Source organism: Hyposmocoma kahamanoa, unplaced genomic scaffold, assembly GCF_003589595.1.
Source record: "Hyposmocoma kahamanoa isolate Upper Pololo Valley unplaced genomic scaffold, ASM358959v1 220, whole genome shotgun sequence".
Lineage (NCBI taxonomy): Eukaryota > Metazoa > Arthropoda > Insecta > Lepidoptera > Cosmopterigidae > Hyposmocoma > Hyposmocoma kahamanoa.
The window spans coordinates 1569745-1585661 of record NW_020653740.1 but is presented as its reverse complement, the minus strand read 5'-3'; the positions used below and the strand labels follow the sequence as shown (position 1 = coordinate 1585661).

The 15917-nt window shown below is 34.6% G+C and overlaps 1 protein-coding gene across 1 annotated transcript in view; it reads right to left on the bottom strand.

Moving 5' to 3' along the window:
• LOC113228047 (regulating synaptic membrane exocytosis protein 1) overlaps positions 1–15917 on the bottom strand; it is a 145552-nt gene that overhangs the window by 28208 nt on the left and 101427 nt on the right. Inside the window, exon 4 of the mRNA XM_026461186.1 lies at positions 2286–2400. Coding sequence (XP_026316971.1) covers positions 2286–2400 — 115 coding nt within the window. The remainder of the gene's footprint in view (positions 1–2285; positions 2401–15917) is intronic.

The following is a 15917-nucleotide window of genomic DNA, read 5'->3' as shown; positions in this document are numbered from 1 at the left end:
AATTAAAAAAAATGCCCTTAATGTTATTGCACTGCAAAATTCGTAGGAGCTAACACTAAATTACAAATTGTCGGAGATAGTGCAGTTACGCGTAACTAGCATACGTTATGAAGTTGCAATTTCGATAAGTTAGGGGCCAAATCAAATCCGCATTAACGTCGTGGCAACCAAATTAGCCTGATTTCATGCAATCTATTGTTATCAGTTCGTATTGTGACGGTGTGACCTCCTTTCACCGTCATCTCAATTCTTTGTATCGCCTCTCTCCGCTTGTATCCTATCATTTTTTTTATTTTACATGTATTTAAATTTTAAATTTGAATTGTTCCATCTTCCTTCACTTTCTCATTTTGTTTTCATACCACGGTCACTCCCAGCTCGACCGCCACATCAGTCAGAGCTGTTAATAAGCTAATCATGTGTAATAATTGATAAGTCTACACCCTTCATGTATCTATTTCTGTAATTCAGTTTCTCGGCCCATTTAGGGGTAAGTTCCTTAATAATAAAGTGTAGGGAGTGTTTTATACTGTTATACCTGTTTTTTTTTACATTTACCTTTATATTGTTACAGCCTTTCTTTAAACTTTACTTCTTTAATAAATTTTGTGGACCGGAAATTTCCCATTTCATTGCCGTGAACCTGTTCACGGCTAGTTAGGGTTACAACCCTTTCAGTATATAACGTAAATTAATGCCGAATGTGCAAAAATCAAAGTCACAGCCATTGAAATAATACCCTCTCATGTAAAATTTGATTTCGTGAAGATTCGCGCCTTTTACCAATACTACATGCGCGCCTTTGCACTATCCGCGACGAAATGTCAAATGACAATCGACTAATTACCTGGACTTAAACTAAGGAATTCCCTGAACAAATAATTAGTACCAGAGTAAATATTTTTTTGTTTATTTTTTAATAAGTCAATTGAACTCTCTTGAAATTAAGATGTGTACTTTCTGCTACGGTCTACGGACGGTAATTATTTTTATTTTTATTATTAGTGCTTCGGGTGCACCATCCAGAGCACCTAGATCAGAAATAATTTAAAAACTTCGTTTCCTAAATTGGTCCTAACGGAAACTGTACCCAGGACTTCAAACGTCATAATACTAATCGTCAAATGTAGTTAAGTGAAATGATAGTCCACTTTTGTCGCTCATATTTCCTGGATACAATTGTGGTCAACAACTTAATTTGACAAAGAGCCCAAAATAACATTCTCAGGGCATTAACTGCTGCAACCTGATTCGCTCGCAGCTCTGAAATACACAACTATCCGGAAATGCCAACGGTACTCAAACTAAACGCTGTACAGTTCACTATAGGCATCGACTAGGAGTTCATCCTAACCATTGCTTTACATATTGTTGTTGTCATACCCAATTAGAAGACTGAAAAGAGCTAATTTGGGCCCATGGTCTTCTTCCGGAACGCCCTATATTTTCATTTGATTAAAGTCTGGTTGAATGATTGCAAATTTCAAGAAGAAAAAAACATTTTTCATAGATACGAGGAGCTAAGTTTGATGATCTGATTCTTCAGTTTTAATCAAATGTAACACTTCAGTTTGGTATTTCACATGTCCATTTTGAACGAATACAAACAAAAAAATGGAAAAAATTGCAAGCAGAGAAAACGTCAGTATCCTTTGCTTACCCACGGGGACAGACCTTATGGTACATATACAGAGTTATTTGTAAAATACTAACAACCACGCAGGACTATATTACTAATATCATTAACAACAACATATGTACATACCACGGAAGAAAGAAAATTATGTGGTCTGTGGTACATATACAATTATATACGAGTATATACATATATAATTATAACAAAATAGTGAAGTAATTTCACAAAAAATGATTAAATATCAATTCAATAAAAATTAAACAACTTTTGTTCCATGACTTTTAATAATTTATCATATTTCAGTTTCGTACAAAAATAAAAATATTTAAATAATTTTAAATCTCGTTTTTCTTCTTAGTTGCTTTTAGCTACACAAATTTATTTTATAATTCACGCCAAATAAAACTTGAAAAGATATTCTATATATCTCTAATATAAGCCTACGAAGTTATATTTTTCCGATTTTTAAAATTTTTCCAACTTTTCGGGATTTTTTTCGGAAAAGTTTCCACCATTTTAAATTTTTCGGAAAATTACCGTAAATAAATTATGTAACAGTAAATATATTATGTAGCCCTGTGAGGTTGTTGTATTTTATAAATAACCTTGAATAATTATATACAAAGCCAAATGCAATTAGTATGTTTACCTTTGTCCTGCGCGTTGAGCAGCGAGGAAGAGAGGGTCTGCCGTAGCTTGCCGAAGGTGCCGGGCGTCTCCATATGGCCCGACACCGCATTCGACGTATCCTCTGTCGCCACCATCTGCAACAATCATATCATTTACGTTACTTCTTGAAGTTATGTACATTCTGCTACTCTACTAGTAAGGATAGATAGATAGATATACATTTTATTGCTCACATACAAAAAACAAAAACAGTACATAGGCAACTTAGAATTAATATGGGCAAAGGCCTTATCGCTGAAAGCTATCTCTTCCAGACAATGTTTGAGGCAGAGGAGTACTAAACAGAAAGGGAGACGTAGTGTGCCAATGGTAAAATTAAATGCATTAATAAAAACTTACGTTATAATATATGATCAAATAATAAATAACCATATTATATACCTACATATATGTATTTTTGTATACGTGACAGATATATATATACGGCTGTAGCTAGTCTATCATACTCACTGGTCTAATGCACGTCTACTCTACACTGGAATTGCCTAGAAGTTAATAGTAATCCATAGAAGTTGGATATAGGTACCTACATATTATTGTGCTGATATATAACCATAACTACAGTTTCTTAATAGAAAGCTAAATAAAGTCTATAAAATTAACGCCAATTAATAGGTGAACATTTGCCGTTTTACATAGCTTGTGCTAATTAGAGCGAATAAGTAATGAATTAAAATGCTTTTATGAACTATAAAAATTTATGTGTACTCATTACACATCTGAGTGTAGCTGGATCTAATATATTGCTGCATTCACATATAGAACGTATAGTCCAGAATATAAGCCGCTTATAACAACGAATATAATAACGCTAGTATTTATTTTCTTTGAAAAGAAAGCCAACTTGAAATGCGAAGTAAGGAAGCAATAAAAGCTAACAGAATTAGTGATCTCAATAAAAACAGATCGCGTCAGAAAAACTCGTGTCGGGGAAGCGTCGCTGCGGAGCGATAAAGAACTCTTCATACAAAAATAACGACTCAGTAATGTTGTCGTAAATTTTATGGTGAGCAACAGATGGATGAAATACATCAGAGACGGAAAATCAATATTGTCGTCTCCCGAACTCGACTGCGGAGCGGTTTTATGGCTCCACTCGGGGATCACGAGTCATCCGAAACTTTCAGTTTAATAACTACCCAATATGGACCCCTGACTGATACCGCTGCAGGAATATTCTCTTTTCTTCGTGATATCTTATTGGAATTAAAGTTGGTCCTCCAACTTACGGAACTAGGATTCATAGATAATATCACTGACTCAAGTTCGTTACGTACCATTCGCGCTCATTACTATGCGTAAAAACTTAAAAAATATATCATATATATTTCATTTTTATTTTTACCAATTTGTATAAAATTAATTAAACGATAAACAAGCGATAAATTGAGAATTGGGACCGCGAGCTCTTAATTAATTACTGTTTTAACCTAGTTTTAAATGTCGCATTTTAAATGTCTTTGCGTAACTTGTTATGACCACGTATTTCCCTAAATCTCTGAGGTAAAAAGCTAAATAACTTGAGAAGATATATATCCCAAAAAAATAAAAATGGGTTTTGCGCCGTGTATAAAAATTTAAAAAAATTTCACAGTGTTTGTTGAGGAGCATCTAAGCTTCTTTCTCTTTGCTTAGTATCAAATGTTAAGTTCTTAATAAAATTTTAAAACATCTAACTCAGGACATTATTCTACTATTTGACTTTATTTAGTACAGTAAAATGTATATGTAATGGAGCTACATCACATTCATGATTTGCATCTGAATGTAAGGACAATGTAAAGGTAAAAACACAGCATAAAAAGTATGGCTCCAACAAAGGAGATCGTATCGGAAGTTGTAACGAGCGGGGAAACCTCAGGAAGGACGCTGTAGACGAAACGTGAAAGTACCCCGAAAGGAACTAAGTGATTGCCTATTGGTACATCCAGTATGCCTAGTAACAATTATGCAAAATATCAATTTGTCGAAGTGGAAATTCCATTGATGTTTGTGATTGCACGAGGGCGATAAAGACGCGACTTTAAAGTTAAATAAAAACTTTTATCGGAATTTATTTCTTAAATTAGAACTCCTTACTTAAGCAACAGACGTTACTTTTTTTTTAAATTAACATCACTTGATAGCTAATGCGTTTAGAAAATAATAGAGTAGACATAAAAAAACAGGTGAGGTCGATATATTTTTGAAGATGGAGAAAGCGGAATTTCCAGTATTTCCGTTTCTCAACTGCAATGAGAAGATCATAACTTGTCGAATTATGATATGTACTATTGCTGCACCTCCCGTATTCATTAGATTTGGCCCCATTTGGCTTTTTTTATCTGATTTTTTTATCGATTTGCATCAAGTGAGGAAGTGATGCGGCTATCAATAATATATTAATTAATAAAAACAAGCCTCTGTTTCGGCAAACAGAGGCTTGTTTTTCAGTTTGACATAAAACATTATTTTTATGAGTTGAAGAAGTTGGAATACAGCTGGTCAAGGTGTATAGAGATAAAAGAAGATTACCTAAAAAATAAAGAAATAATTAAAAATGTGTTTTTTTTTCTTCTCAAAGTCACGACCTTATCAAACCCTCATCAATCTTATCAAACCCGTATGTGTCCATGTCTGTCTATGCTGTTAATTTATCATATTTCTCCCTCTTTATTCTTCGCACGCTGTTGTCCGCTGAAAGAGATCTCTTTTAGAGCTAAATCCACCTTTGCTCATGTTTTATATAACTAACATTTCTGATGTATTTGTTTGGTAAAGGTGTTTTGTCAAATGAAATGTGCGAAGTTAATTAAGTCTTATTTACGGTACTTTGTTGGAAGATAAAACTAGGACAGAAGCAACTTCATTGCTAAGCAGCACATGCGTACGTTGATTATTCTACTTCAAATCCCTAGTTTTTCGGTAAAAAATATATAAATATGTTAATATTTCCGATTTTTTTAAAACCGCATTCTATGGATTAATAATAATATAAATATACTATATATATATGGAAGTCATGTCAAGAAATTATGCACCAACTATGCAATTGTAAGTGGCAAGAAATAAAAAAAACGCCACTTGGGCGAACAAACTGTGGTATGGTCGCATCCATTAATTGTACAAAGCATGCAGAAAGCAGAGATCAAAAATATTTATTGATATTTTGATTTGCTTGCGACAAATTGTTCTGTTTGTTCTGTTGTTGAGTTTTTGACATTAAAATTTTGAAACCTGCGACCCTCTATGTATTCATTAATTGTTTTGACATACGTTCCTCCTTTTATTAAACCACAATTTCTCGTTATTTTTTAAATTATATATTATTCAATTAAAAAATTATAATTATGTAATGTAATATGACTTTAAAAATAAATGCGAACATTGTATATTTTACTATTAATATTTGTATTGTATGTCTATTATTGACGCAACACGCTGTACTATAAGTGTAATCTTAAATATATGTAAACTGTATTTATCGTGTATGCTTACAAATAAATATATCTCTCTCTTTCTATTTCAAATTCACAACGTTGAATTCCATGAACAGGAGTTTTTAAATTAGTACAAATTTTGTGATATTTGTCAATCATATTTCAACATTTCTCCTTTGGAATACGTAAGTGCATTCTACGAACACTGTGACTAAAAAAATACATCATTTATTTCAAGGAAAAACGATATAAGTTTAGAGGTATTGCTATTTAGAGACAATTTACCCGAGTAACATTTCATCTTACCTATTTTCAACGATAGTTGTATATGGACAAATATTTATTTAACATCAGGGTATAGCGTTATTTCACATATCTAAATTCTATCACGTCATTATTAACGGATAACTTACTACTGCGCTTCCATTCATAGACATACGACTTACATGTATCGTGTCCTTTACAGTTCTCGCAATATGCAGTACTTGTCTAACAGGCACAGTGTGGTAAATAATAATTTGTGATACAATATATAGTAGCGTATTTGTTCGTGAAATCTCCAGGTCCCTCTGTTGGCGTTATTAGATTTGTCACCGCGCTCTCTTCTTTGCCACGCTTCAGTCCAATGTAATTGTCCTTAAATGACTTAGCAACGAAGTTTGTGGCAACGGCTGCCGTGTTCAACGATATCTTCTAGCCGTGCTTTGTTTCTGATATCGTGTAATTGCGTTGCACCATTTGCAAGTTCTCATAGTACTCCACAAGGAAGAATTTTAGGTAAGATTTTATCTGAACACTTCATGGATTTCACTAGCTTTGTAAATTCCATATAATATTCAAAAGACTTTAAAAACTAATATGTGCAACATAAAAGAAAAACTTTGAAAAACACATTAAAAAATAAATTTGAGTCAAGTCCTTTCTTGGAACCTTAAATGATGATTGATTACTCTAGCTGGTAATAATAGTGAACTTCACCTTCCTTCAGAATCCTTTAACGACTTGAGTTGACATTATTTTAGAAACTTTGCGTGATTTATGATATTTAAAGCACCTGCTTAAAACCTGTCTTCAAAACCGTCGGAGATTTCCCGGTTGAAAATGAGTGAAGATAACATTCAACATTGAAGGATAGCGACGCGGTTTCGATCTTCGTCGTGTGACAAGCCGCAATTTTACAAATTCATGAATAATGTATGTTGTGGTCCTGATCAAACGATAATAATTTTGCCCGTACTAGGTAAAATTATTGAAATAAGAATAACATCATGCAAATAATGTTGTGCGGCTTCGACACAAAATAAATACACATAAACTATACAAACTACACAAATAACAAAATATACACAAATAAAAACAACAATAAATTTTAATTATGCTTTAGTCATTTTAGTAGATCCAACAAATGGCACCAATGGAGTATGAAATTAATTAACAATTTATGTTCGAGTAAATTAAAACCTCATTGAATTAATCCATCATTGAAGGGCGCGTGTGGCAATAGGATTTAATAGATTTGAAGGACAAACTCTATTGGTATCTCGTGAGCGCAATACGGCTTCGATTAGCTCGTACCCGTAGAGATTTTCAAGATAAAGTAGGTCATGAACAGGCGGTGTTCATGACCCGGTGGGGCGCACGGGGTGAGGTCGCAGGGTGCGGAGCGATGGCAAGGGGAGGTGGCCTGGTTGACCCACTTGTTGCCTCAGCCGCTATTTACATTACCACTCTAATTGCTGTTGGCATACGGCAGGTGTAAGCTGTTACTTTATGGTCTAACCTTGGGACAACCTTTCGTGATTCTTATGGCCCTGTCAACCACTTTCGTTTGGAATTTAAATTGTTTCATCGCTGTATCTAGTAAATTTTGTCAGAGTACAAAATTGTTTACAATTTGATTTACTAGTTGTTCCACCTTCATTACATCAAATATAAAAAAATATACTACAAACAGGCGGTATACGTATACTATTGTTTATTATATTTTTTATTGTATTTTGTGAGACCCTAAAAGGTATTAGGTATCAAGTTACGTATATAATTTATAACACATAATTATCGGCAATATTAAAGAAAGTAGTGCAATGCGACAATTTCTTAAGTTATATATTACTAAACGCAACCCAGAGCATCATACATTGTTGGAGAGTTCAACTCCAACTGAATCGATCCATTTCGTTAAAGGAGACACGGGCTACAGAATTGAATGCGACTAAGTGATATAAAGGTACATCCTGGAGGTGGACAGCAGTATCTTCTTTTATTTCTGATAGACAACAGTGTAATAACAATCACCGACTAATAAGGCGCGATTGTGACAAATTCAAGTGTACTATTTGAGACTGATGATGTGGTGGTTCATGTCACTGTTTCTCCGGACCGCGTCCGAGCCTTGACCGTATTGCGATCAAATATTGCATATATCTCATCATCTAACTACATTAGTCGCATTCTCATAGAAATGGCTCAGATTATGCCAATCTGTTTATTTTGTGAACCTTTTCCAAAATGCACGTTTTATCAAGGTATTTTTACCGCTAAAACAAGTGATACCTTTTTGAATAAGCTAAACATTATATTTTGAGTGTTGCTGTTCCTTCGGTGGGAATTGAACCTAGGACTACCTGCACAGAAGGCAAGGTTCTCTCAACTAGGATATCACTACTCTCACAAATCTATTTTAGTAGACTAATGGTGCACGAAAGGAGCCTCCACACAAGAGGTACAGTCGGTACCCTCACTTAGGTATCCATTATTTGTATAGCACTTAGTACAAACAGTGGATACTTAAGGGAGGACACAGACCCTAAGATTCCTTTCCTGTACTTCTGTCGCACCCTGGACTACAATCGGCGAATACCTTACACCTTACACCATGATGGTAAGCATTATGGTGTACGCCATCTATACGACAAGAAGAAGAAGAAGAAATAGAACAATTAGTAGATACATTCTTCGTCAACTGAGAATATACGCCCCTTATACCACTTATAAGTATTTTGATATCTGCGTATCGATTGAATTCCGGCGAAACAGGTATGGCCCGATCTGGGCTCAAGTAGGTTGTACGTAACATTTTTTACTGCTGTCACGTTATCCGCAAATTAATCTCTCATTTAGCGTCCTTTTTACTCTACCATATAGCTGTTCTTTTTCCTTTTGACATTGGAGGCACAATGGATCACAATAGAGGCTCACGTGCGTAGCGTGGGTTCGAGAAGCGGGGAACGCGAAGGATAACACAAAGGAATGTAATTACGCGTCACCGGCACACGACCCGATCGCTCTGTCAGGATATTTCAGCTCCATAGTTACTGGAGGTCGTTGAATATTCACTACATTGGTATTAATTAAAATTGTTAAACTGTTCATTTTGTTATGTAACAACACATGTATTCATTTATTAAATGGATTTTTGATATCAAGTGACGGGACGAATGCAAGACGTGTTGCTTACCACCCGGCGCACGACGCGTCCGTTCACACCGTCCATAATAGTTGCAGTGCTACTCAGAGCTTTAAATTGCAAATACCTGAGGGGTATTGCCACTGCACCCGTCACCCTGAGACATAAGCTGAAAATTGCCATGTACCTTAAATTCACCAGCATCCTTACCCTTCAAAACCGGAACGCAGTAATACTCACATTACTGCTTGGCGGCAGAAATAGGTAAGATGGCAGTACTTTCGTGGACGAATTCTTTCACAAAGAGCTCTACTGCTACTGAATGATCCCGGTACCTCCTCATTTAACTTTACATTAAACTTGCTGGGCGAACGCTTTCATAAAAACTGTACCTACTATTAATGACAATCGTATTACTAAACATACATACTCGTTCATGAAAATAAATTTAATATATTAATAAAATAGATACTACATTAATATTAAATAAAGTTAATAAATGAATTAATATTGTAAGTTTTACCTGTATTATGTATTAGACGACGTCTGACAATATTATACAACATCACATACGTTGCTCTGATCCAAACGAAATAACTAAAGCATCAGTGTTATAGAAATCAAACAAACAACGGCGGTACCACAAACACCTACAAACACCATCGAAAAGTTGGATTTCTACATTGGCTCGGCCGGGGATCGAACCTAGGACCTCAGAGATAACGACACCATGAAAACAGGTGAGCAAACCACTCCACCACGGAGGTTGTTAGTAATATAATACAATATTTATCCACCTAAGTCAATAAATTAGTAATTAATTATACCTAGTTAGGATTTACAACAAAATGTAGTTGTGGCACTTGACTCTGGAACGACACACCCACCAGTTTTGCTCGATCGGCTCGTGCAACGCTACGATCGCAGTTCTAACGTAACCCAGAAGTATCAGTTCTTCAAAATTAATTTTGATGTCATACAATAAATCGAAAAGGCAAAACGTCGAATGTGCATTTCGAAAATATTACATAACTCTAATTTTATTTGTTACAAGGAAAACTAGAAAGTTTCAGCTTTTCCTTAATATATAATATAACAAATAAAACAACACGAACAAACAAAACGAAATAAGACCAAAATAAATAAAAAGACTTACGTGCATTGTTGTCGTTTGGATTAAATCTCTATTTTGTTACTATTCCCTTTTCGGTGTAGTGGCTGTTTGTGGTTTTTGACGTTGATTGAATTTTTTTAAAAGTTTGTTTTAATAAATTATTCTTAGCGTCAGCCCGTGCTCGTTGCAACTTGTACCTTAACTGTGAAGAATACACTTCAGTAAAAATTATAAAGTTTTCAGAATATCAGTTCAGAAAACTTTGTAATTTCGTTCATCGTCATCAGTTCAGTTCTTATATTTTATTCTTTTCTGGGTTCCAAATGAACAGTTTTATTGTATTCGTTTTGAGACTACAGAGTTAGTTTTAGTTTACTCGTAAGCCATTTGTTCATAAAAATTCGATTGATGCTTGCCCAATTTGGCGGCAACAGTACTATGTGCTAACACTGGTTAATAAATCCTTTTGTGGGGTTTGGATGTTGCCTGCCTAGTCAGCAATCAATCAATAACTAATTACTGTATTATTTCTATAGTGTTTGTAATGGCTATCAATAAACTTATTATTATTATTATTATTATCAGTATGGAGTGTATTTGGTCTCGGTATATACTGTCGTACTGTACGAAAAGCACTAAAATGGTGGCGAAGTGCTCTAATCTGTCCGTTTGGTAGCCTGCCACGCTGTACCCTAAAAATAACCCTAAACTTTTATGCGTATTCTGTAAAGCTCCTATCTCAGTGTGATGCACGGGTTAGCGGAGTCTGATAATTTTTATAATGTGTGTACAATACAGTGCCTTGGCCTGTTATTACCTCTCCTGGAATATCATATCTCAAAATAAAATTATTGATAAATAAATTAGCAATTGACAGTGTCTTTCTTTATTGTCGGATACGTTTCTACATGTTACCTAATTTAAAATACATAAATTTACTATTATAATTATTACATAACATCTAAGGGTCCAATAGAATATGAATTAACCCTTTCAAACGCCGTACTAGAACTCTAGTATTCCTGTTGGAATGTTTCGCAATTTTACATTTCTGACTAATTCCGTGACGTCATAAGTAATTCATGACCACTAGTAATATTTTTTACAATTATTCAGCATGATTACTGGTGGGTAATATATGAAAGTCAACTGAGATTCGATATCACAATTTTAGTGTATTTATCTATTGACTTTATTTATTTGTTATGTTGATTTATTTATTGTTTTAATCATGAATAAACATCTATATCTTGTTATTATTATTATATTTACTTTCTACTACGTAATTCAATAGTAGTATCTTAGAAAAATCGCTCAGCTTATTAATTTCCTTCAATTGTTTATACTCTTTTCTTTTATTTCGTTGCAAAAATCTAGATTTTATAACGTTCGAGTTATTACATAAATAGCCTGTATGCCGTATACAAAAAAGAAGAAGCATTTTTACATACAAGTTCTATAGATGCTCAATTTGCTTCACTGCTGACATATCGATCATAATATCAATTCTACGCTGTCTGTCAGTCCTTCGAGGATTTCCAATACCTTACGTTCACGGACCTTCACGCAGCGGCAACTTGACGTGTTTTTATTATTAAGCATGTTAAGATTTCGAGCTTGTCATGACCGATACAATATGCTCATGCATATCTTTCCATTCTTTAGAGTTAATCGGAATACGTACGGCTCAATGAACCTGCAGCTAAGTTGTGCCGACTCGGAATATAGGTGACATCAAAATCATGTTCTTTCAAACAAAGAAATTAAAGGCCATTGGTCTGGTCTTATTTCAAACTTCTCGTCATTCAAATAGAGCTTAAATGACGTTCAAGCCACATCATCGCCAGTAGCTCTAGTTCGTTGACTGGGTATCGCGTTTCAGCTGGCCTTAGACTACGGATTGCATATAGAAATACCTTGCCATTACTATTATAAAGGCCATTACTACAGATAAAACAGACAAAATGGCACCTAGACCTAGCCTTACAAACCTGCGACATACTTTTGGAAAAAATCTTCGTAAGTATCTCTGCAACGCAATGTAAGTTCTGAACTTGGAACGTCTGTTTAAAAACCACCCTTTTGGAATAATAAAATAATCACATGTTCCATAACGATCAAAGCCCCTAAATAAATAAAGAGTAAAAAAAGCCTTCTGATTCAAATTTTCACTTATATCCTTGATTCAAATAATATCATTCCTAATCAAGTTAAGTAACTCGATATTATGAGATAGCCGTTCATATTTTACTATATATAAACTAACTTAACTATCAATTAACAAGTTCAATTTTTCATAATTTCCTGATCTTGCTGTAAAGATATTATAAACAAAAAAGTACGAGTGCTGTTTAGAACCGAAAATGGTTGGTTATTGTGAATATTTCGCACACCTACTTCTGATATTTTATCCCCCTCCGTATGGTATGTTGAGTTCGCAAAAAGTGTACGTGGCAACCGCGTAACTGCTGAGGCTGGGCACATGGGTATTTCGTTCTATGACCGGAATTTACAAACGTAGCTTTTTGACCTGTGTCGGCATTTTACCATGTGGGTAATTCACGACTTTACCACAGTGGAATGAAAGTAAAAATTATTGAGTTGTTGCTTGGTTGGTTATATGACTGGTTTTATTAATTTTTTTTTAAACTAATTTATTATGTACCCTTGTGCCTTTGTCCCAGAAAAAAAGGAAAAGTCTAATTAAATCTCTGTTACGTCTCTCTAGATAAATTTTCCAAAAACTATAATCGAAGCTATGAATAAAAAATGAATGTTTTAATTGCTCAGACATACTAAAAATAACAAACGAACTAACTAAATTGTAACTTATATTATGACATAATTATGCTGTACCGCAAGAAAGTAGGTCACATGAGTCACGTTGTGGCTTAGTCCACGCTGACGCCGTGGGATGTATACAATGGCATGTCGCATTTCTGATGGGTGACCTGGACTCCATTACACAGGACACCGCTTGTACGTTTCTCTCTTCTATCTTGCTGCCTTGTATAGTGTTAACTCTTCTTCAATTGACTATACATTTTTTTCTACAATTTTTATCTAAACTTTTTATTCTTTAATATTAATCCTATAATTTCTGTAATTTCCAATTCTACTTGAACTATCAGTTTGCTCTACAAAAGATAAGCTTGTTGGTGCAGGTCGTCATCTCATTTTATTAGGATGGACATTGGCGACTGAGTGAATAACGTTGACTTATAGAGACAAGATTTTTTATGACACCAAGTGACGGAACGAACAAGTAGTGCGGCTGGTGGAAAGCGACGACCCTGTTCATAACAGCTACAGTGCCAGAGCTTTAAATCGCGAAGATCTGAGGGGCACTATCACTGCGAAATAAGTTGACAAGTCCCACGTGCCTGTAATTTCACCAGCACCCTTACCCTTCAAAACCGGAATGTAGTAATGCTCACATTACTGCTTGGCAGCAGAAATAGGTAAAGTGGCAGTACCACACCCCGGACACTCCATACAACGGTCGAAAGTTATTTACCTACTACTACATACGGCAAGGCGTTATCTGCACACGCGCAGATGTGTGCGTGAAGTGGCAGGGTCACCCATCACTTTCTCGTACAATTAAGTTACGTGGTCAGAGCGGCAAAATAACGAAAATTCTAACGCGAATCTGTTGCTGCTGTTCAGTCAATGTGCGGGGCGTGGTGCGGTATATAAAACTAGGGGAGGGGCGGAGAGTGTCCGTTCTCGTTACTTATTGTTCTCTGGCAGTACTTCCCTGGACGAACTCTTTCACAAGGAGCTCTACTGCTACCTAATATGATGTATAGTTAGAAAAGTAAATTAATTATATATATATATATATATATATATATAATTACATGTTACAATTAGATTATTGATGCAATTCATACAATACTTAGACTTTTCGAACATTCGAAGAACACTTAAAGAGGAATGATTGACGAGGCGAATGAAAATGAACAATGGGCTCATATTAAACTTCTACCCCATTTTACATATTCATGTGTTCCGCTTGGTTTATACTGTACTTTTTCGAAGATAATTTTTCGTTACAACGGTTTGGAGACAATATTGTAATATACATGCGAAAAATTTTCGTAATTGTCATGTGATAATGACACAACAATATTTTAATATGTATTTTTTTTTATAACATTTAATTAATATATTAAATTATTACTTTATTTTCTAAGTCAATAAAAAAATATATTTTATATTCTTTCATGTGCTTCTCTAGTTAAAGATGAACGACAAAAACAATAAAATGCAATAAAAGTAGAACAAAGAAGCAAAATTTATACCTGATATCAAATTATGTCTAATACTAATTTGAGAGATTTAGTCTTTCACGAAGCTTTCATTCTAGAATGAAGCGACCTTCAGAAATCAGATTAAGGCAGTTTGTGCGGCCGGTCGGAACTAGATCTAAATTCATCTAAATCAGGGGGCGTCTTTGCTCGAATCCACTTTAATCGTCTTTCTTCGCACCCACGCTCACATTTAGGCACTGTTTTAGGATCTTAGTTTTGTCAACTCGGATATATGCGGATCGTTGTTCTAATACATGGGGTTAATAAATGACTGAAACACAAACCTCGTCGAAGCACACATGACTCTACGGCTTTAAAATATAAACACCAAAATTACCTTAATAGATTTTATTAGATTTATTTAACAACCAATTTTGCCTGTAATTTTATTTTAATAGCAGAATCCTGGCCAGTATAAACTGTTCTCACACGAGGAATTGATTTATTATTATTAGGAAATTTGTAGAGAGTAGGTAAATATATAGGTCTAATAGGCTCATATCTTTATTTTCTATTAGTAGCGAACTGAAGAATTCATAAAATCTACTTTTGAATGATTCGTTTTCAACCGAGGCTTTATAAGTCGATATCAGGCGTCTGCAATCGGATCTGTTTTCAATGCAATCCCATTTGTATACTACGCTCCCTAACAAATTTAACGGTGAAGACTCGATCGTGAGCACACAAACGTAATTACTCGTTCACCGCTCATTTCTCCACTCTACTGTGACTTTCTTCAGATAAGCGCTCTGTGTGAAGGATACAAATTCTGTGTCATTCATCGAGCTTTTACAATGGTTTTAATAATGTAGGCGGAACTGAACAGAACTCATTGACTCCCGCAAAAGGCTTAATGGATAAACACCCAACATCATCAATTGTATATGTCATTATTTATTTATTGAACAAATACACCATCAACTTACAAACACTCCTAGAAAATAATAATGATATACATTCACCATAAAGGTGCCAAGTCGCTACACGTGTATACGTGTATAGCACTAAAAATTCAGAATTGATCAATGAAATACAAAGTTATAAAATGACAGCATTACTTAATTAATTATGAGGAATAAAGATCCAAAAATTTGCTTGTGTATGTGAATAAACTGTTAGGTGTTTTTATATAAAATATATAATATCTACGGTGGCAGTCAGTTTGATTGCATTAGTATGTTTAAGGGGGCTTATTTTCCTAGATTACTTTGGTTCTAGATGAAACAAATGTTTTGAGAATGGGGAACTTAGGCACTCTTCAAGAAATGTTTACATTAATAAATGCCAGTGCCTCTGGTAATGATATATATATATCTACTATCCTAAGGAGAACTGC